The 23,496-nt window shown below is 31.6% G+C and overlaps 1 protein-coding gene across 5 annotated transcripts in view; it reads left to right on the forward strand.

Moving 5' to 3' along the window:
- Positions 1 to 23,496, forward strand: part of LOC132718259 (inositol hexakisphosphate kinase 2-like) — a 59,653-nt gene that overhangs the window by 26,557 nt on the left and 9,600 nt on the right. Inside the window, exon 1 of one of the 5 annotated variants that reach the window (XM_060701910.1) lies at positions 15,873 to 16,313. The exons of 2 other annotated variants lie outside the window; for them this stretch is intronic. Coding sequence is in view for 1 of the 3 variants with exons in the window: in XM_060701907.1 (XP_060557890.1) it covers positions 21,167 to 21,182 (16 nt within the window). In the remaining 2 variants the exon portion in view is untranslated. Of the gene's footprint in view, positions 1 to 15,872; positions 16,314 to 18,059; positions 18,349 to 20,896; positions 21,183 to 23,496 lie in introns of those variants that run through there. 2 more of the 5 variants (XM_060701908.1, XM_060701907.1) reach the window with 2 other exon arrangements.

Genomic DNA, 23,496 nt, shown 5'->3' on the forward strand with positions numbered 1-23,496 from the left:
TTCGGTATATGTTGCTTGCACAACTATTTTGTAAAACAAAAGTTATAGCGAACTTGCAACTCCGAAGCGGGGCAGAATTTTTATGAAAATGTGTGGATACGACGCAGTTCATTATTGCTTTATCTGTCGTTTTCCTTCAAATCAATTATATACTCGTTTTTCAGAGTTCACCATAAACGTCCAAAACATAATTTTGCATCATTTACTAAACTTTCATTTAAAAGAGATGTTTTATTTTCCAAGAAAATAATGATTTTTTACGAAATGATACGACGCAGTTGAAAATAAAATATGATACGACGCAGTTGTATTTTCATTGCAGACTGAATATTGGTTAAACTATTTAAATTATGTGCTAGGTATGCCATAACGTCCTACACATTTTTTGTTTACAACTTAAGTCAAAAAGCAGAGGTCACTCATTGGTTTCATAAAAATGGAAATGTAATACAATATCTATTAAGGCTGCATTTTTCGGTCGCATTTAGTACTAATCATAATCATCTACAAATTCCGAAAAGCTGTATCAAATGCAATATACATTGAAACACGTGATCGCACACCCATATGACAACGTGTTTCTACTGTTGCCTTAGCATGCTAATAAACTTGTTCATGTGAGTTCGAAATGGGAGTGATTACTATTTTTGATACAAAATTCAATATTCCAGTGTAACCTCCACTGGACCCTGTAATTAATTCAGGAATGACTTTTTTCTAAAAAAAGAGAAAAAATTACAAATTTTGAAAAAGGTCTCTCGCTATCGAGAATGCGCAAATTGCATGCCTACCGTTGTTACTTGTAATGAGCAATAATTTCCGTCAATTCCGTTATTACTTTTGTCTTTTACGTGCCAATTTTATTGTATTCATTTTCTTAATAATCGACGCGGACAGATGAGCTTTTCTATTTGAAACTGAACATTAAATTTTTAAAATAATATTATAAGCTACAATATATTTTTGCAAGTAGGTTATGCGTTCCGTTTAGTCATTTTATGTTCAGCGCCGCGGAACTTTACCCCTGCGTTTCTTTATCGCCGATGAGGAAATGTCTACGGAATGTATTTTCTATACTTGCACTTGAGTATCATTCTTCTCCATCAAAAAACTTTTCAAAATCGAGTTACATAATTATGATACAACTACAAATTATTTTGTAAAAAAGGTGTCCGTTTTGCAAAGGTATTTTACGCTATGCACCGATAAATTTGATACAGATATAGGCAGACATTATTTTTCAACAGTATTGAAGAATTTTTCAAGAAGTTTTCACAATATTGAACAGAAAATGTCAGATTATCGTATCGAATTTTCAACAGACTAGAGACATGACATCTTAACATACCTTCATACTAAAGTGTGATTTTTATTTGATAATGAATTGCCTGAAAACTTAAACGTTTTCAGAAAATGTTTTCACAGAGGATTACCCCCTGTTTACATTGAAAATTTCTCTGCTATTAATACCGAAATAAGAAATTTAAATTTTATTCTCTTTATAATTATTTCAAATATTTATAATCTTAAAACTTCACGTCAGAAGTTAATAAAACAGCTGCTTATTTGTACAGCTGACGTTAACAAATTTTGTTGAAAAAACAAATCAGACAGGTGTGTCCGACCGAGGCCGAGCTGTTTATGTTTACTGAATTCAAATCACTTGAACTGAACTGCTATGAATTCGAAAACCACCAGGGACTTTTTGTATTTTCTGATCGCAGATCAGAAAATTCAATGCTGACATTCAATCTCTGACACAGAATTTTCACGACAATTCTAACAACAAGTAGTTCTCAAAACAGCTTAAAACTAGCGATGTAAAAGATAAAAATATTTTTATTTTGTTACAAGTATCCAACAAATTACAACGCATTCAAAGTTTACAAGAATATAGAATTGGCAATAAATGCACAATCACAAATTACGCGAATGAATATCACTTTAATCAATGAATATGCTATTTTTAGCGATGTCGATTACCGAATACTTCAGAGCGTAGTACACAAATAAATCTGATTGTCGAGTAGTGGAATATATACATGTCGGACTGTTTTGGCTAGAAGAGTTTCGCTTAATTATTTTCATCAGTGTTAAACAACAGGTTTATCGTAGACAAAATACCTCGAAATTAATAAGCATTACAAACACGAAATGAAAATTCTCAATTTAGAATTACTACGTATTTGTTTTTATTCAGGCTACCTAGGTATTACTTCACCGTGGTGCAGTAGTAGCGCGCTCGATTAGGGTGGGAGAGGTCAGGGGTTCAAATCCTAGTAGAGGCAACCTTTTTTTTTTTTTTTTTTTTTTGTGAAGTGTCTTTTATTAAGGAAGTTGCCACGATATGCAAGGATAAAGTGTGGCTGTCATAAAAATGAACATAAATGATTTTTTGATGCAACTCTAGTCATGCAAAATTCCATATGTATCAATCTCAAACTGTTATAGTAAAAAATCTTAATGCAGTCGCTGCGTAAGATGAATTATAGTATATAAAAATAAACTTATACAGGAAAATACATACAGATACACTGGTCAGTATGATTTAGATTGCAAAGATCAGAAAATACAACAGAGCTTGCAGCCCTTTTATTATTCTTTTGTGTGGAAAACCTATCAAGCTAGTTTCAAAATGTCGACGGTTCTCTGCAGGTACAACATTTTGCCTGAAATAATGCACAGAGGCGCACCTGAGGTCCTCGCCCCTAGTAAAGCTAATGTGTAGAGTGAAAGTTTGAAAAGAAACCACAAAAAAGCAGTCAATACCCAGAACATGCAGAACCACAGTTAACTTAGAGCGTAGCTAGCCAAAATGAATTTAAGTTAATAGATTTCTACATTTTTTTTTGCGAAAAAAATTAGGGATAATATTGAACATACAGGAAAATATAAGAAATTATTTCAGATATTATGATCAATAAGGTAACATGTTCATGTTTAACTGAAAAGTAGCTTCCGCAATGCAAACTTTCAAATTAAATGTTATATTGGATATGACACATTGTATTCTAAATAATCAACAGAACATTGCTTTACACCGCAAATGATCTGGGTTTTTATCTAGCGCAAGTGATTATTCCATAAAATAGAAATATATTGCCAAACTTATCCCTGTTGAAAAGACAGCCAAAAAACAACTGCGTCGTATCATATTTTATTTTCAACTGCGTCGTATCATTTCGTAAAAATCATTATTTTCTTAGAAAATAAACATCTCTTTTTAATAAAATTTTAGTAAATGATGCAAAATTATATTTCGAAGTTTATGGTGAACTCTGAAACAAATATATAATTGATTTGAAGGAAAAAACGATAGATAAAGCAATATGAACTGTGTCGTATCCACACATTTTCATAAAAATTCTGCCTGCTTCGAGTTGCAAGTTCGCTATAATTTTTGTTTTACAAAATAGTTGTGCAAGCAACATATACCGAACGAAGCGGAAAATAGTGTAGCGTGATAATACATATATCTTGTTTTCAGTCATTTCCAACAAAAAGAGTTATAAACAAAAACATACGTTTTTCGCTCCAAGATGGCGGCGTTTGTTTACATTTTGTAGGATACGACGCAGTTTTGATTCCCAGCCCTGTTCAAACTACTAGTATTTGCTTTATCCATTACAGCATAATTTTTTTTTCTCGTAGACAGTGAACTATGTTACAGGTTTTTCTTAATATTCATGATGGGTATAATCGGTAAAACACACCAAAAAACGACACGGACGAGTTTTTCAATACTCATCATCGAAGCATCATGGACTGACGAAAAATCTCGCTTGTTGTATATGTATCTAGACATCCATACGAAATAGTAATTAGCATTTTGCAGACAAGTCACATTAATGAGAAAATATGTATATTCACAATCATTTTAGGTCTGAATTTGCCTGAATGAATTTGTAAATGTTTCGTTATTATTTTTGTAATGAATATATGAGAATAAACGGAACTTTAAAAAGATCAATGATGAACAAAAAGGTAGAAAATATAAGACGGTAACCTGTATGTGGTATTCACCCTGAAACAGGTGTTTGTAGAGCACGCATCTAGAACGTCTGTGTCTTTATAATTTATATATATTGCATTACATTTCATTCTAAATTGATATTTTAAACATAAATTATTACATTTAATTTCTGCATGTCTTATCAAAGGAAGCCTGATATAAATTATTCTGTCTGTGATCCTCCAAAAGTTAAAACATAAAATAAATACATCTTATGTAACATCTGCGAAATCAGAACATTGCCAGTTAACATAAAAAAAAACTTTTGTTCATAAAAAGTAACAACTTAATAATGATTATAGTTTACGGTGAAATTTATAGCATGCACTTTTTAACTTGATATTTATTCGAAGGAGATACTGAGTTTTCTCTGACTTGCCCTTCAAGACGTCTATCTGTGCTAGGGGCTCACGCACCCTAGCACACCATTCTTGTCGTCTTAGCCTACTTTGTAGGGCTACTACGCTCATCATTGGTCAGGACACCGGCAGCTAGTCCGCAGTACAAGTCTTCAAATCTTCTGCCGATGCCATGTGCCTTCACAGCAACGAGCACGCTCCGATGGTGACATGGTAATACTGAGCGGATAGGTATTTATCTGCAGCATTGACATTATCTATTTTATGGAGTATCTGTTGATCTATAATACCGACAAGCTCATGCTGAGAGGTTTTGTGTTTACCTGTAGCGACAGCATGCTTAAGCTGAGAGGATTTGTGTTGATCTGTAACGACAACATGATTATGCTGAGAGGTTTCGTGCTGATCTGTTGCGACAACATGCTCATTCTGACAGGTTTCGTGCTGATCTGTAGCGACAACATGCTCATTCTGATAAGTTTGGTGTACTTCTGTAATGCCAAAAACTCCTGCTGATAAGATGGTGAATATCTGTAATACCGAAATGCTCATGCTGAAAGATTTGGTGTTTATCTGTAATACCGACATGTTCTCGTGAGAGGTGTCGTGTTGATCTGACCGTATATAGCGGGATTTTATTTTCGCTTTTTTTTTTTTCGCGATTTTTTTTTTGTAAAAGTGCTGTATAGAAGTTTATAATCATGTTGAGAGTCGATCACATGCCAGTTTTAAAAGAAAGCATGTTTTTTTAATCGAATAATTATTGCTCCAAAGCATCTTGTAAAAAACTTAATGTATCTATGTATTGTGCCTACACTATCGATAACAATAATCGAAATATGCGATATCAAATGCAAGATACATATACATTGTATACACATTTTTAAGTGTTTCGTATTTAACTCAGTGAAATTGACCCGCATTTAGTTCTGCATTTTAATATGTAACCTATAAATTTTTAGGCGGACGTTTCAATCTGTCATGCTCAAGATAGTAAAAAAAATTGGTAGTTACATAATTCACAAAATTTACGATGCTTGTAGATATCGCAAATTAATCACACTTGTAGGCACCCAAGTAAATCAATAACTTTTTTGTAATAAAGGCAGCCACTTTCACAGGTACACATATCATACCGTATTACCTACACCAATATTAACAGATTGCTGCAGTGATTACGACCCGCTTAAAATATTTCAATAGCTGTAGAAACTACTCCAAAATTACCTGATATTTTCTCCAGTCAGTGAACAGTAAGATTGTCCTTCTTTGAGTAATATAACATTAAGATCACATAACATACATTTTATTGGCATTAAGTAGTACATACTTAGTTCTAGCGATATTAAAAGAATATATTATGCAAAATTAATAACCTGCCTGTTGTAGTAAGCAGTCAAATTGATTCTCTGTCATCACTGCAGAAATCTGTCACTACTAGAGCCGGTTATACGGTGTGTTTGCATAACAAACATACATTACTTATTTCACAAGTTTCACAACTTTTTTCGGAATGGTTCTCGTAACCACGGGATTTCTTGTCAATAAACATTCTCATGTCCGTATTACAAGTCACAGAATCATTAACACTATAGTGCAATAATATTTTTAGGGAGTGTAAAAATATGTTTCATCATTTTGCAAAACAACATACGTATCATTAACAAAAAAGGTATGTTAACTATAATTTATTCATTTGTAGGTGTGTATAACTTTTAATTGCTTTTTAAAAATAATTTTAAGTGTGGCTGGTATTAATCTACTTTGCAGACGCCCACGTTCAACCGATGTCTCGGTGCGATAAATGTATATATACGTTTATGAACTAACTGTAGGATATGATGTATATTGCAATATATACAATATATTAAATAACTATATGATAGAGGAACGATAAATCGTACATGTTATGTTTAGTTGCTAATCAGCGTTTTGCCCTGGTAAATTATTTCAAATTAATCGCTTCTGTCTTGTTCAGGTGATAATTGTCAAACATGCAAAGTTCATATTCGTGATTGCAGGGAAACTTTCGGCGCAAAAGAATAAGAAAAGAAAACAATAACACAGAACAATACAAAACTACTAGTATAATACTGATGAAAAACGTAAAATCGAGAACACAGGAAAACGAACAAACACACGATAATGAACAAAAAGGATGTAATATACCGCAAAGAGGATTTAGCATTTGGTAAAACGGAAACACTTTCAAGAAAATACTTTCAAGAAAATGAATATGGGTCATATAAACATGAATTAAGTGTGTATACGTGGCCCCTTTAGCTCACCTGTGCACCTTGTGTTTATAATTTTCAACCAACATGTAGTGTTTTTTTCACTTTCATTAGAGGCCAAAGAGACTAAAATGTTTTATACGCGGCCTACGCTCCTTGGTCGAATGTTTCCACTAGGAGCCCTGTTCGCTCACCTTTGTACGTGAGTGTAACATAGTGACACTTATGGTTAATTAATTGTACATGTTTTATATATCTTATTTGATTTATTTGATTAAACGTTAAATTAGTTTTGATTGCAAACTTCATTACTTAATTGAAGTTCAATATAATATACATTTCTTTGGAATGTTGTCTCATCATATTTGAAAGTTTATCTGCATATACATTTCTGGCAGTGAAACAACACCATGTTATTTGTCTGCCAGCTGACGGATGTTGTTTACTTCGACAATGGTATTTCAATATTTAAGTGCAGTTCGTCAAATTAGACGTTAAAATGACAATTAAAAATAAACCATTTTAATTGTTGTGATAACTGTTACCGATGTCAATATAACATTTGATCAAAAGTCAAATTTGAATATGTAAACATGCTTTTGGTTGGTTATAGGCCGTATCAAAGTTTGTTATACTAAACGCGATTGGCTACTTTGGTATGTCATTAAGCTGTCAGAAGCACGCGCAAAGTCATTATAAAAATCGTTGCATTGTTTTAACAGTGGGGGTCTCTTAAATAACTTATTTTATGCATCAGAAGTTTTTGAATATATAAATACACTATACGATCGTTTCGTTTCGTTTTTTACTTATTTTATTAAATAACGTTACAGGGAGCGTACACGCGACCCTGTTCGCTCACCTTTGCACATTGAGCATGAACCGCTTACATTACGCAGGATTTACTAAGTTCAAAAGACTTGAAGGAAAAAGTTTATTCACTTTTCTCAATAGACTTATTTTCTCACTGGTATTGCAGGAAATGAAAGTAACTCCACGAAAAACAGCCAGTTTCTGGTGATATTGCCATCATAACTTTCATTGACATATCTTAATGCGCCAGTGGCCAAATATATTTTGAACTTTAACTTAGGAATAAGTGGGAATCGTTTAGACAGACGCTTGCTTATTAACTACAGTCGGACGCCTCGTGTACCTTTCTCTGCGTCACGAGCAAAACCATGCATAGTGTCAATAACTCCACGTAGGAATTAGCAGTCTCAATTTACAATCATTGTATTTTATACGATAATGGATATACGAATTTTTGGATAGTGTTTTGAAATGGAAAACTTACGTTTTTATACTTAGGTATAAACATAATATAAAGATACTCGAAAGAGCTATTACTTTACTACAGTGAAGACAAAACAGCCGAAAAGGTCCTTGTGTTTGTTCATTACAGATAATGAAAGATGCAGTACGCGATTCTCACGCTCCCTAGCACCGACACAAGCAATAAGTTCATTACGAAAATCATAATTTTAACAACAGATCTCTTGACAAGTTCTGTCGTTATATATTTTCATTTCTTCATTTATATTTATTCTCTTGTTCATATTGGTTTATCCCATTAGTCAACATGTGTTTATATATCTTTAGGTGTATTTAAGGTTTCTAATTCAAAATAAAACACTTTTTTCTTAGAAAAGATAAAAATTTCTCTATGCATTGGTTCAAGGAAAATAAGCTCGTGTCCCGTATACCTTATTTTTATAATCAGGCCAATAAATGTTTGGTGAATTTTATGAATATGCATGAAAGGGCTCGCAGTTCCTTAAAGCAAATATTCGTATTATTACTGAAAATACCTTCAAATGTTCTTGACAAATGTTCTTGAAAATTGGCCAAACTTTATTATAGCCATTAATTTGATGACGAAATACATGTAACACACAAAATTAAAATCAGTGTCAATATGTAAAGCAAAAGAAGTTATTTGTTGTTAATGTTATTTCCACCGTCCATGAACCCCATTTTCATCATCATTAGCTATGCAACTATCTTTTAAAGAAAGAAACCGAATTTAAAACAGACATTAAAAAGTATGCAATTTCATATTACATGTAGTTTATTTCAGTCTTTATATTTTTCTCGGCACCATCTTTCATAGTTGTTATAGAAAAACCGAGCATGCAGGACACTGGTCAATGTACGTATGGACACGCTTGAGATCCACATTCTAGTAATTCTTTTCAATATTGTAATTTAGCAGAACAGAAGTTCTGTTCTCTCTTTTTTTGTTCTTAATTCTTTGTGATTATTGTTGGTTTGTGGACTGGGTATTGTTTTTATATTATCGGTATTAAAGGATGCTTCGAGTGAATTGCTGATGTCATACTCGCTCCCAACCCCGCCCTCTTTATATATGTTCTATTATTGATACAAAATGGCCATGCAACTATATTATATCATATATTGCTTATATTTACGCAAATATTACCATTTTCTCATCGTAACTTATTATGTTCTGTACATCTAGATTACATCGGACTTGCCCTGCTAGGACTTTGTTTCTTTGTATTGTCAGTTAAATTAATTTCAGTATTAATTAGCTGATACTGAACTGTCAAAAGTAAAATATCTAGTAAAGTTTCGCTGCTTTTCTGGTTCTTTGCTAATAGTTTAGGTCCAACAAGTGCCCCTGTCGTTATGCAACATTGCAAAGAAATGTTAAATGGGACAATGATAAGTGGTCCTAACACGCTTCCGTACTCAGCGAATATGATTGTGAGGCGTAAAACCCAAGTAATTTGAGATACAGTGCTTTCATCCACATAGTTTTACAGTCAAATGAGTTTTTCATTGCATTTTAACGATTACCAAAACAAATTATGTTGTCATTAGTGAAATACCATCTGTTTTCGTTGCTTTAACACTAAAAAATGGTATGCAATTTATAAGTTTACGAAACAAAGCAGTTCACAAATATTTCGCAAGTTTAAGAAAAAAATCATAGATTATCGTGCAATGTACAATGTTACAATTGGAGAAAGTATAAAGATGTAATGTATATATGCGCTCGGATAGTAGTAGCACATGTATGTACTTTTCTTTTTTCTATTGTGTGATTTATAATTACTCATTTTATCTAATATGATATGAGAAAAAAAGATATTTGAGCATTGGTAATAGTTGCCATTTCCGGTAAATTAGGAAACAAAATATTATGACTTATGATGATATATATCAAGAACGAACAAGATCTAAGAATTGAATATCCGGAAAGAAATTTCAGCAAATGGTACTGTTTTTCTCATCATTGCTTATTTTCTTAGGTTAATGTAACTGGTAAAAACATTGTTTTTAAATCTCGATTGATAGTATATGTAAGCAGCACTGACGTCACATACGTGTACGAGAACCTAATTCCAGCATATTCTGTTAATGTTTTATCATCATTATTATTATTATTATTATTATTATTATTATTGTTACCATACAGAAATAAGTTTCTATCTGTTTCTGAAAGAACCTGAGCCTTATGTGGAAGAATGTTTGTCAAGTTGGTATCGAATTATACGCAAATCATTTTGGGACCTGCGTTAATTTTAAGATACTTATATCAGAACTGATCAAACAACACTTTGTTCATTATTTAGAAAAATAAATTAAGATGTAATGCGTATTAGATATGATTTAGTGCAACACAAGTGATGTTTATTATGATGAATGCTATTTGACTTTTACAAATTGGGATTTATTTTAATATTTGCCACACTATTAGTGGTTGCATTTGAATAAGCTTACCGATATTGGAGTGTTTCAAATATTTGTTCTATTTAAAGTCAAAAAATATATGTACATTCAATGTATAAATAAAAATTCTAAAGCCACGTTTTGTTTTGATCAAGCTATCCCACTTGTAACGGTATGCCATTCATTTCTCCAATGAAAATAATAAACGAGTTTTTCATATTATTATTTAGAAATATGCATTATGCAATTGTACAATATATTCAGATATCAAGGCGTAACATGATATGCTTCACATTTGTCAACATTTGTGAACAAATTTACAATTTTGAATATGATTAATTCCTTTTTTTATTTCTTATTTTTGTCCTTTTGATTCGTACATCTTATGCAATATAATGCGGATATGTAACATAATACAATAATCGTCACGTATCACTTTCAACAGGAACATCACATGTTATTGTCATTTAAGAGAATTTTAACTGAGATAAATCACAGAAATGTATCACCATGAATAAAATTCAAAATGAATCAAGGGTAGAATTATTTATTGAAAGATTCTATAGTACTATCGCAGATTCTCTTTAATATTATTTCGAACTGATAACATTTATTGTAACTGTAACTGACAAATGTGTATGTTTTGTTTTGTACAATGCACAAAATTACTTCTGTTTGACATTAAACACTCTTCTTTTATTATAATAGATAATGTAGTTTTACGACATATCGGACGAGACACTTTTAAAGGAAGTATACAGTCGTAGTAGAGTTATATCTTATTAACCAAAAACAGATATTAATTAAAATAGAGGTATATCTGTTTTATTTCTTAAAAAAAACTCCAAAAAACAAGATTTTTTTTAATTTTGCCTCTTATATCAACTTTATGGGTTGTTATCAACATATATCATTTACCTTGTGCGGAATGTATATTAAACATGCATAGTAGTTTCAAACAATGGAAGAATACTGTTAAACAGCGATTAAGAAAATATGAAATAACTTGTTACATTGTATAAATTAATTTTCTTTATTACATTACAAACTATTTCTTTCCGTATTTGAGTATAAGATATCCTGCTTCATTCATTGATTTCTATTTCTCCACGATATTTTGCGATGTATCTCACCCACAAGTACAATTAATCAGATGAAAATATGTTGTTGTTTTATAATTTTAAAAATCACATGACCAAAGAGACACAAATTCAAAATTTAAATGTTAAATCACATTAAGTATAGGGTAATGAATTATTTAAACGTTTTATTTTAGATTTAAGTAAAATAAACTTTAAATTATTATTATCATAATTTTTTTAGATAATATTTTATACTATTTTTGCTTTATTAAACAATCATGTTCAGATCTGATTATCTTATTATCCGGCATCATTGTTTCGACTATGCCACTTAAGGAAAAACAGAAAAGATAGAATCATTGCCAATTATATATGTACAATAATACTTAATTTAAACTTTATGAAATAATAACAAAATCATTGGGCCATAAAATATGCAAAATGGGTGTGACATAAGGCCCTTGCTCAATAGTTGTTGTTATTTAGCATTTAACGGTAATATGTATATATAAATAAAAAAAGGAAATACTGTGGGTTCCGTTTCGTTTCACTACATCTCTAGTGAAATTATACGCGACAAATAATGACATGTTTTAATAACCTCCGAAAATTATCAAAAATATACCTCAAGGCAATTCAACAATATGTGGGCATTTGTTCAAAAAACCATTGTTTATACAACAATGTACACAATTTGTATTAAACTTTAAATTTACAAAATCTATATTTTTTAAAAACTTTATGCATTGTGCTTGCTTTAGCGTCGTAGACTAATAAGACATTTTCGCGAAGGAGTTTTATAGCACTTAAACGATTCCGTAGAATAAGATTTCTATTTAAAGCATTACATTTATCTGAATATAGATAATGTATGTTGTGTTTAAAACATCATAACAAGCAATGATATTTGGTAATACAGGATAATATTATCTTAGTGACATAGAGGGTCAAGAGGGTCACTTGTTGAACAATCTTTCGAGTACTACAGTTATCGATATATCCTGTCGGTGACGTGTACACGAGGGAATAGCTTTTGATTTTTGTGAGTACTATTTCAACAAAATTCTAAATTCTGAACTGTTATGTAATTCTCTTAACTAAATGTTATATTGATCTAGTTTTTGTTCGGCCACAAATAATGGGATATTGACATTGACTTCAGTTGACTATCATATATACAACTTTCAACGACCGAAATTAACTTTATTGGTATAATTGCTTAAAATGTTTACCAACCGTCTAACCCGAATAATGTTTAAGTGGAAATCTTATTAAGGTTGTCAAGTGGATGTACAAAATGTAATCCATTTTGTTTCACTAATTCACAAACCGGAAATATTCCAAGGGCCTGATATATGCCACAAAATAATTAATTGTTTCTTTGCAAAACGCTATCCAATATAATTATGAACTATACATGGAACTACTCATATCTATAGCGCATGAATATAAATTTTAAAGAAATAGAATAGGAATTAAAAATTATATCAAAATAGTAAGTTATCTGAATTTATCACGTGGTATAACATACTTTAAATAGTTTTAAAAAGATTAATACCATTTGAGTGACCTGATATTTGGTACGCTAGCCACCAAAATTTCGGAACGCGTAGCAACGTGATTTTCGGAATGCGTAGCCACGTGAGATTTGTTAAATGTGGTCAGGCTAAGATCATGTGACAACATTATCGCATCATATTTTGTCGGTCATCTTTTAACACAGGCTTTGTTTCTCTATTTAAGTGAAATAATTTTTTATTTAAAGAAATTTCAACAATATTGTAGTTGTATTTGAGACGGTCTTATCTTACTGACCTTTATCCTACACGCGTATTCCGTGCTGTCATGTAAACATATACTGTATATTGGAACTTTTCCACATACGCCTGTAAGAGAAAGAGGCGTTTATGTATCAGAAACCTAACCCATTAAAACCTTATTCCAGAACTCTCTTTATTATGCATTCATTGGAAAATAAATGGCATCAAATATTAAGATAAATTAAATTTATTGCCCTAGGTTCAATGGAATGAATTGTTACATTGGGGTAAATCAAAGACTTCCTATAAAACAGCTTTCTATTCTCCGCATGAATGTATAATAAAAACTAAATAAAATCAATGAATGTCGAAGTGTATGAAACCACTACGTTTCAAACAGCAATAACTTACTCTTAATAATAGCGAATAATTTAAATACACACATTTTTGCTTCTTTGTTAGCGAATGACGGTCTCCACTCCTCAATCAGCTCCTCAATATAAACGATCTGAACTTTAGTCAGATTGGACGGAGTAGTCACATGACAAGTTGGCAAAGCTGGGCCTCCTAGATCCATAATGTTTCATTGTATAAATGTACAAAATATACAATTTTACAGACATAATCATCAAGTGAACATACAAAAGGGTTGGTCCAAAAGACCTAACAACATTATAGTGGGCCCTTCCCTGAGGTTAGTTAAAATTAAGGTTAAATTATTTGAATTATTTGTGTGATATCGAAATGCAATGAAGTTAAATTTTAAGTAATATGTCAGTAACTAATTTCAACAAATGTTTAATTTGTTTATATAAATACATGTACATTGAATGAGAAATTAAGAAAAGAAATATAGATAAGCATAATAAAATAATATTAATAATATTTTCAATAAGAATGAATAGCAATAATAACAATGTTTTACCTTTATATAGCCTACTAAAACTATTTTTTGAATGTGTCTTCAATCTGATAACGAGTCACAACCTATATTTATTCATAATTTTTGTATAGATACTGATCTTTTCACTTCTGTAACGACACGAGCAGCTTCATATTGAATATTTTCTAATGTTTCTCTCTCATACTGCGCGCAGTTACCCCAGACTAAAGAAACGTTTTCTAAATCTGGACGTTAACATGATATATATCTTTAAGTGTTTCTCTTTCAATTATAAATTTGAGCATTTTCATGGAACGTGGATTTTAGAGGCTATTGGTACTATGTAAGATATATGCTGATGGCAAGACCCATTTTGACTAAACGTGACTCAAAGTTGATTGTTATGTTCGGCAAAATCGAGATGTACATTATCAAAAGAAATTTGGTTTGATCATTTTAGAAAGAAAAGAAAAAAAACAACAACAACATTGCTTCAGTTTTTGCCGGATTGAAATTGATTTGCTTAGACCATCTTGTTACTGTCGCCAAAGCCTTAATTAAAGTTTTTCCTCATTTAGTTGACACAGAAAGAGAACTAGTAATACTAAGGAGTGAGTCTGCTATGTCATTGACATAACTTAAAAATAATAGTGGACCAGGTACCGAGCCTTGAGGAACACCACATTCTAAAGTAGATAAAGAAGGGAATGCCGAGATGAAAACTTTTGTGTTTTGTTATTTAGTCTTTTAACCATGTGTTTAGTTTCCCTTGTATGCCATATTGTTTTACTTTGAAGATAAGATGTATGCAAAACTTAATCGAATGCTTTAGAAATGTCACAAAAATGCAAGTAGATTTATTTTGATACATTAAATAATTTGTACTGGGATAATTGTACATCTGTTAAATAAAATGCGTTCCATTACTTTACCAACACAACTTATTTATGAAATTCGTCTAAAATTTGATAGTTTTTTCTTTATTTCACCTTCCAAAATGAGGCATATGCAAGACATGTGCAAGCTTCCAACTGCTACATCATTTATTAACTAAATCCATGATTTTTTAAAGTATTGCAAACTTCATTTATATAATTTAAAATTATTATTGAAGGTTCAGTCAGTAACTCTAATTAATTTTAAAAATTCTGCTCTTTTATAGTTTCAAACTTTCTTTTAAAATGGCTTATTTGAATCAAAATCAACTTTTATATTAAACAAAAGTTACATAATGGTCCAGTTTCAAAACCTTCTGAATCAAAAACGTGGGATAAATATTTGTTAAAGAAGCGTTTGGGAATATTGATTCACCCTAGTCGTCTGTTAATAAGATGTGTCATGTTATTTGACCAACGTTTTAGAGTCATTGTTTTGCACATTGAGCTGATCTTCGTTTAAATCTCCTACTAATATTAAGTGTTGTGTGTGTTCTAGAGCCATTTCTAAGCAGGGGTTTAATTTGTCCCAAATGTCAACTATACAGTGAGGAGGTCTATATATAATGAACGTAATAAATAAGTCTGATTTTTATCTTTTATTTCAACCTAATTAGAATCAGGAAGTTAATTTTCAAAGGAGACCAGTCGTTTTGTTGATCTAAAGAATGATAAATTGTAAACAAGACCCCCACCCTGAGCTTTATGAAACATGAAAGCAAAACCTAATTATTGTAATTATTAGAATCTAATTTGGTCTCAGTAGAACATATACATAGCATATTAGTTTCTAAAAAAAAAATCCTTAATATACTCAAATTTATGACGTATGCTTCTGATATTTTGATGAATAATTGGCAGCCATTTTGACATTTACCTCGCTAAAAATAGGTCCTTGGTTTGATTAAACCTCTCCAGAAAATGTTAGGATTTGTGCAAAATGACTTAAATTATATTTTTTCCGGTAGAGAATCAAACTAATAAGAATAGCATTAACATACAGATGTAAAATATATGTATATACTTTAGTGTACAAATCTCGACTTATTTCATTGAAAACATTTTCATATGAAAAAGAGGTAGCCCTTAAAAGGACTGTTGGTGCCAGGCAAAGAGCCTGTATGCCTTCCACGCAGTCACTTTGTGTGTTTCGTACCCCAGAACACTTCCTTCGTTTTTGCTTTCTTTGTAGGGCCAATCACCACCTCGGCACTAGTGACTAATCAGCACATCTGCAGCTGGTCCGCATGTAAAGTTCTGGTCTCTGTTTAATTTTCGCCATCCCGAGATCTTCAAATCTTCTGCTGATACCCTGTTTCTTTCTGCGACGTGCACGCTCCCGGAATAAAGTAAGTCACCACAAAAATATCCATATCCATATTTGTACTCAAATTTGATTGTCCACTTTCAATGTTACCAGTCTTAATTGTATTTGAATTTCCAGTTCATTAACCATACCAATAAGGCAAATTTCCAGTTCAATAACCATACAAATAAGTTTAGTTATTTTTACCTGTTGAGTTTACAAACATTCACAGTGGTGAAAAACAAAACTGAATTTAAGAATTGTATAGGATTATATAATGCACAGGTAAGGTGTAATACTATTTTCTAAAAATAGATTAAGGTGATCAATAAGGACATTATAATGTAAATACACACCTGAAGGCACGTTTTATATTATCTGCGAATTCACTGTTGTGTAGTTTCCTGGTTCTTCTTATTCTCTGAATGGAGTCCATGTTTTTATTTGAACTTTTATTCTTCACCACCTTTTTTCATAGTTCCATAAACGTTATCAGGTTAGCACCGGCAACCCATGTTTTAAATAGTTTGCCTTCTCTTTAAGTTCTCTGGCTTCGTATCCTATCTGATCTCTTCTTCTCGTCAGAGAGTCGAAGATGTCACTCGGAAGTGATTTCCTTGCATCGAAGAGCCTCGTTCCATCTTTTGAGTTCGTAAATTGTAATGATAATTCGTCTGTTTAGTGTAGCATCACTTCTTCTCTTTCCCAATAAATGGACTTTATCTACATCACTTTTGTAAAAATTCGCTTCAGTCTTGTTAGCCAAACCTAAGATTTTTCTTTCGACGTTTTCGTGAGCATCTCCTGTGTCTATGCCGGAAATGTCCAGCATCTACTTCGGCCATACTGCTCAGGTTCGTCATTTGCGTCGTTGGCAGTTTTTATACAATTACAAAGTAAGTTTACTTGTGTCACGTATTAGATTAACCTTGTCCTGTAATGCTCGTGATTTTACTCAATATTTAGTTCAAATTCAGCTAGTGATAAACTTTTCATTTTAATGACTTTTTAATCTTTTTTTTTCTTTTTTAACACATGCTACTTGGTGTTGAATCAAAATCTGAATCAGATATGTTATGGAGAGTGCAGTGGAATGAAATGATTTTCGGTTTCCATTTCAGTGTCGATGTTTTGTTTTATTTTGTATTTTTTAGTGTATTATCATAATAAATGGTCTGGTTTGGAGGTGATTTATTTCCTTTACATTGTCCAGTCATCAGATTTTGGTTCTATTCACCTTTATAAATTGCTGCCAGATGCGTCATTCATTTTGACATATTTAGTCTACTTTAATGTTAACAGTAATTGCCGTTTTTCATAAACCATTTCACTATAATTAACTGAGATGATGAAACTGCAGAAGATTGTGTACATGTATTTGCGATGATTGAAAAACTCTTCGCACCTGGTAACCTGATAATTAGTTATTTAGTAGTCATTAGGGGAGAATAAAAAAGTTTTCTATGAGCTATTGTGATCAGCAAATTGAGATAAGCTTTATGTATTACATACAAGTACAAAAAACAATAATAGAAAGGAAATATTTATCCTATCTCTTACCACCTTTGATGGAAAAATAAATTCAAAGGTGAGAACTTACCATTTGTATAATAATTTCTGGCGAGACGCCAATTTTCTAACACGGCTACTCATTCTTTCACATGTTTGACCTCTTGATCGCATCCTCCGTCGATAAAGATACTTCCTGCAAGATGCGATTAGAAAGCTTCATTTATTCCTACACGTTGACCCAGCCTCGTTTCTTTTACGTGTGAATCGGAATTCCATTAATGTTAACAATATGTAAAAGAAAGCGATGCAGAATTTATAACATACTGGAAAATGAATATAATACTGCGATAATACATGCGTAACAATTAGTGTTATGCATATGTGTTAAGTTATAGAGATGTATTTGTTTATGTGAGTTGTACATGGCGTATAGATTTTACCTGTTGTCACTACTTTCCAATACTGTTGATATTGAACGTCTGTCATCTGTACAAGAACTATATTTACCGTTCACATCGGAATTAAATATAAGTTACACACACATTGGAATGGATTTACATGAATAGGTAGGTGGGTGAAGTAATCTTAATGGTTTTTTAATCGATTATCGCTTGTTTTATGCGGAAAAACAATAATACTTTGAGGTATTTAATCCGTTTAGCCTAGATTAAGGACAAAATGTTTTCATTCTGAAAATGTGCACTAAGTATGAATATTATAGTAGGAATCGATGCAAATAACATATTATGATGTAATATATGTAGCTTTAATTAATATTTTATGAAATGTACGCAGAAAAATATAGTAATATAGTAGGTTTTTGCTGTTCATGTTTATGAATTAAATTTATTATTCAGATTACTATCATGTTAAATTTCAAATTTCACTGCTTAATTGTATTTGATTTTACTAGTAGTCATAAAATAGCATGACTAATAGATTTTGCCTTTGGCAAGTGAATATACCAGACAGAATGTGATAGTTATAATCAGTTATTGTTCTGTTCTGTTATGATTATTATCTCGGTGGAATTTGTCAGTATTTGGAAAATGCCGATTTGTAGATTGTACAAATTACTGTTATGAAATGATGTATGGATTCTGTTTATACAATGTTAGGTTATCGCAAACTGTAACGATTTTACTCGTACATATTTTCTGTAATCATAAATAAACACATAATATTGTGTTAGTGTATCACCTGTCGCCGTGACGTTGCCATGGCAACAGTATTCAATATTGTTATGAAACATGATTTGTATCACGGCCGCAATGTACTTATTCCTTACTAAGGTCAGTGTACAGAATTAATGGACCAAAATCCCCAAGGGTGGGATTCAATTTGAGTTGATACAAAATTGCATTACAAGCACACAATCTTATACTCATTGACCTGTCACCCATTATTGTTATGAAGTTTGTCATGCATATATAAGCGACTTGAACCATGTCGTCAGATTTAAATCTTCATATTGAAATGCTAAATAATTAATATTCCTAAACACATCGCTTGTTTGATTAGCGACTTGTGGTCGATAATTTCGGACGCGGCACACCTTTTTTCTCTTTTTCTCTCTTTTTCTGCCCCCCTTCGCGATGATTTAATATGTTGAATGGTTGAACTTACGTTAATAGAAAAACAGATTTGCTTGTCATGCCTTTTTAGAACGAAAATTCTTCTTTTTTAATTTTGTAAATCCTTACGCAGGGAATCCGATTAAAATTGATTATACTATGTGAATTTAAATACTGAATTCGGTCAGTTTTAATTTTAAAAGGTATGTATTTTTTGACACCGTTACTAGTATAAAACCAGCTTTAGTTAATCTATTTAAAATAAAGTTCACTAAAAATGCATATTGAAAATATAGACAGATCTGTTTGTTGTTTGTTTTTCGAATCTGCAACTAAAAAAACTTGGCAACTCCTGTTACAAAATTAACATTCCGTTCTGGTGGGATCGGTTTATTGCTAAAAACCAAACAAAGAAACAAGCAACTTTGGATAATAACAATAATAAGGAATATCATATTTCTTTTTTGGAAAAAAACGTTATGTTGATACTGTTTCGTGTTACAACTCTTTTTTTATTTCTTCCGGGTGCACGCGATAGCCTTTGAAGATAAAATATTTTGTTTCGAAAAGGCTATCTGATATTAAAATATTTTGGTTAGCAGTTGCATTACCCACTATCACTTTTTTGAAGTTTATTTGTACATTATAGGAGGCCTGTAATACGATAGATAACTAAATTTGAGCCGCGCCATGACAAAACCAACATAGTGCGTTTGCGACCAGCATGGATGTAGACCAGCCTGCGCATCCGCGCAGTCTGATCAGGATCCATGCTGTTCGCTATTAGTTTCTCTACTTGTAATAGAGTTGGTAAGCGAACAGCATGGATCCTGATCAGACTGCGCTAATGCGCAGGCTGGTCTGGTTCCATGCTGGTCGCAAACGCACTATCTTGGTTTTGTCGTGACGCGGCTCAATTATTTAGTGTTATACAGAACAACAAACTAGGAATTAAATGACTTATGCAAAGATGTTGTTATGATGGTTTTAGTCATAATATTGTCAAAAAATAAGCCGAGAAAATCAAATCATATTTGAACTGCTACTAAACGATTTTTAGTGCCGTTAATATCTAACTTACATCAACATGAAAATTCATAGTTTGTTCATCTATAAATGATTAAAATTATGAAAATCATGGAAGTTTCGAGGACTTTGAAAGACTTTTTTATAAGGGAACCTAGCGCGGACCCACTATCTATCACTCAGTATCTGTTACGTCATATCTAAACTTTGTCACATATAGATTAAAATATCATATTTTATTCAATTCAATTCTACTTAACACGCGCTTAATTTACTTAAGCACCGGTAAAATCTGGTTTTATAATGTCAACACAATGATTGGTATGATTCATCGTACAATCCGCGCGGGTTGGTAGTCGGTTGTCATTTAAACAGTTCAATAAGATACTTTTTTATATTATTATTTAGTTCGTGTTTTTGTTTGTTTGTTTGTTGTTGTTGTTGAAGGGGGAGGGTTGGGGCTGGCACAACAACATGATTTTTTTAGACTCTGCAGAAGTAATTATGACGTACCGTCTGCCTTTAAACTATTTTGAACGAGCCTTGACCCCGATTTTTTTTCTGATTATAATCTAATCTAGAATATAGACGAACAACGTGTATAAAGTTTCACAAATACAATTTTCTCATTGTAGATAGAGAGTATAAATACTGTCATCTATACATGATTTCATTTAGTTATAAACACGGAAATGGATAATGTAGTTTGTACACACTGTTTATAAATAGGGAAATTTAATAGTTAATTTCGAACGTGTGTTTTTGGATAAACAATCTTAGATTAATGCACTTTGTAAAAGGTTGGTATAAGAATGAAAACAACAATATATAAATTGTATTAGGAGGGGTGTGCGTTTATATTTTTCACTTAAAGTAAGAAACTCTGATTATTGTTAGATCTACATAATGACATACCGTAAATAACATATGCATGATTATATTTGTATAAATATATATATAGACAACAATAACAGTTTATTTCAACATTAAGTATATATCGCATGTTGTTAATTGCTAAATCTCACGAAGACTTCTCTGAAAACATTTTGTAAAATATTATGAACAATTTATTGTAAAAATGTCTTACAGTATACCTATATTATGTAATAATGGCTATACGCTATATGTAGTTTAATGCCAAATAAAACTGGCATGAATTGAATTGGATTAAATTGTTTGTGTTTGGGGGCGGGCTTAAAAGTAAATTTTATTAAGCTTTAAATATAACCGCAAGTCACAACTATCGCTTACTAACACTCATTTTGTGTATAAAAATAATAATAATAATAGTAATAATAATAATAATAATTATAATATTTTGGTCATTTGTTAGATAATCAAATGATGACGTAATGTTAGGCCATGGTCAGCTGAGGACGTAGCTGAATTTGTATGAACATGAAGACCGCAGACCAATCTAACTAAACATGCCTAAGAGTTACTTAGGAACTTATCTTAATAAGATTTAGATCTACGAGTCCAGGGGGTAATGCGGTATTGCCCCTCCTACCCCTGTAATTCTTTTCCAGTCTTTATGAAAAGTTATGCTTATTAGCCTCTATCTTGAGCATTTCCGGTTATCAGATTTGCACATACCTATAATAAGAGCTTATTTCATTTTTACCTGATTATCTAGTTAACCAGGAAGATGCTTTGAAATCCTTTTCAAATTTTATCAGATTGTCAAAAGAAGATTTCGGTAAATGCTTTATGTGTTATTCTGTACATGCAGATGTGTTTACGGTAAGAAATAAGTCACAGCCGTTAAGTGCGAAAATAATGAAATGCTCAACTAATTGTAACAAAGCCTTTTTTGTGGTTTTGATGTTTTAATTTTAAACCAAAACAGGACATGACAATGTGTTTATTGTGTCACTGTTGACTCATTTGCAACATGTGAAAATGTGTACTTATGCTTATAAAGAAAACTATTTAATCTACATGTGAATATTTGTACATCACGCAAGCATCGCTCGTATTATTGAAGCATTTAAGTTTTGTCCAATTCAATGCAAAAATGCTAATTATACCAGAGTGATTTTGTTTTATTCTTGTCTTAAGGACACCAGAACTTGGTACAGAAAGCGGACAGAGGTGCGGGCAAAATAAAAAAATTATATATTTCTACTTCATGCTTTAATAATTTTAGTTTGTGTGATAAAATGTTAGACAAATTATACTGCTAATGTTACGTAATATTTAAAGCTCGTTACTTAATGTTGCATTATCTTAATCTGTTGCTTTCAACCGAATATTTAAATCGTTCGTGCGATATATATACTTTCGACATAAATTTATTTAAGTGGGGTTTTTCGTCCGTCTTTGTTGGGTATAATATTCAGAAGATGAAACATGACATTTTAAAGTGTATGGTGTATGTTCACATTATATAATTATATGAAAAAAAATTTTTTGAAGGAGACCTAATGTACCAAACCTTAGAGAATTATTTGAATCTGAAAATGTGTTGATAGTTACAAATTAAGCGATACATATGTATTGTTTTCAAAAGTTTACTTAAAAGACAGTGCACGGTATTGTCCAACAACATTGACCTGACACTTTTGCATTTGACCATGTAGTCGGTATATTCTGTAAACTGTACGATCTACTTGTAAATCGATATGAATTGATATGAATATAAACAAAATATATTCAAATGATCAGACAAAAGACAGACGAAGTATAAAAGGAGGAAAAACAAAACAACACCATCATTATAACTTTGCTTAGCGTAGGGTTCGAACCTATGAGTGTAAATCAATAGAAGTTACAGTGACGTTGATTTACCAACTGAGCCACTACGATGGTACAAATTAGAATGGTACAAATTAGAATTAAACTATATAAATATATAGTTGTTGACACTTTCAATCTCGGATAATATGCAGACTTTGCTTGAAATGGACTTTCCCAATTACCGTTAAGACCAAATTATCATCCCAGGACAATACATACGTATATATTTATATATGTTATTATGAATAATAATTGACTTGGGAATAGACCTACTTCATGTATATCATGCTTTAACTGTATACTGGTTGACATACTGCCTTTGTATGAATAAAGTTTATCATTATTATTATAATTCTAAGAGGTTTGATCTTTAAA

The sequence above is a fragment of the Ruditapes philippinarum genome, unplaced genomic scaffold (assembly GCF_026571515.1).
Source record: "Ruditapes philippinarum isolate M1 unplaced genomic scaffold, ASM2657151v2 ctg274_1_1_1_1, whole genome shotgun sequence".
Lineage (NCBI taxonomy): Eukaryota > Metazoa > Mollusca > Bivalvia > Venerida > Veneridae > Ruditapes > Ruditapes philippinarum.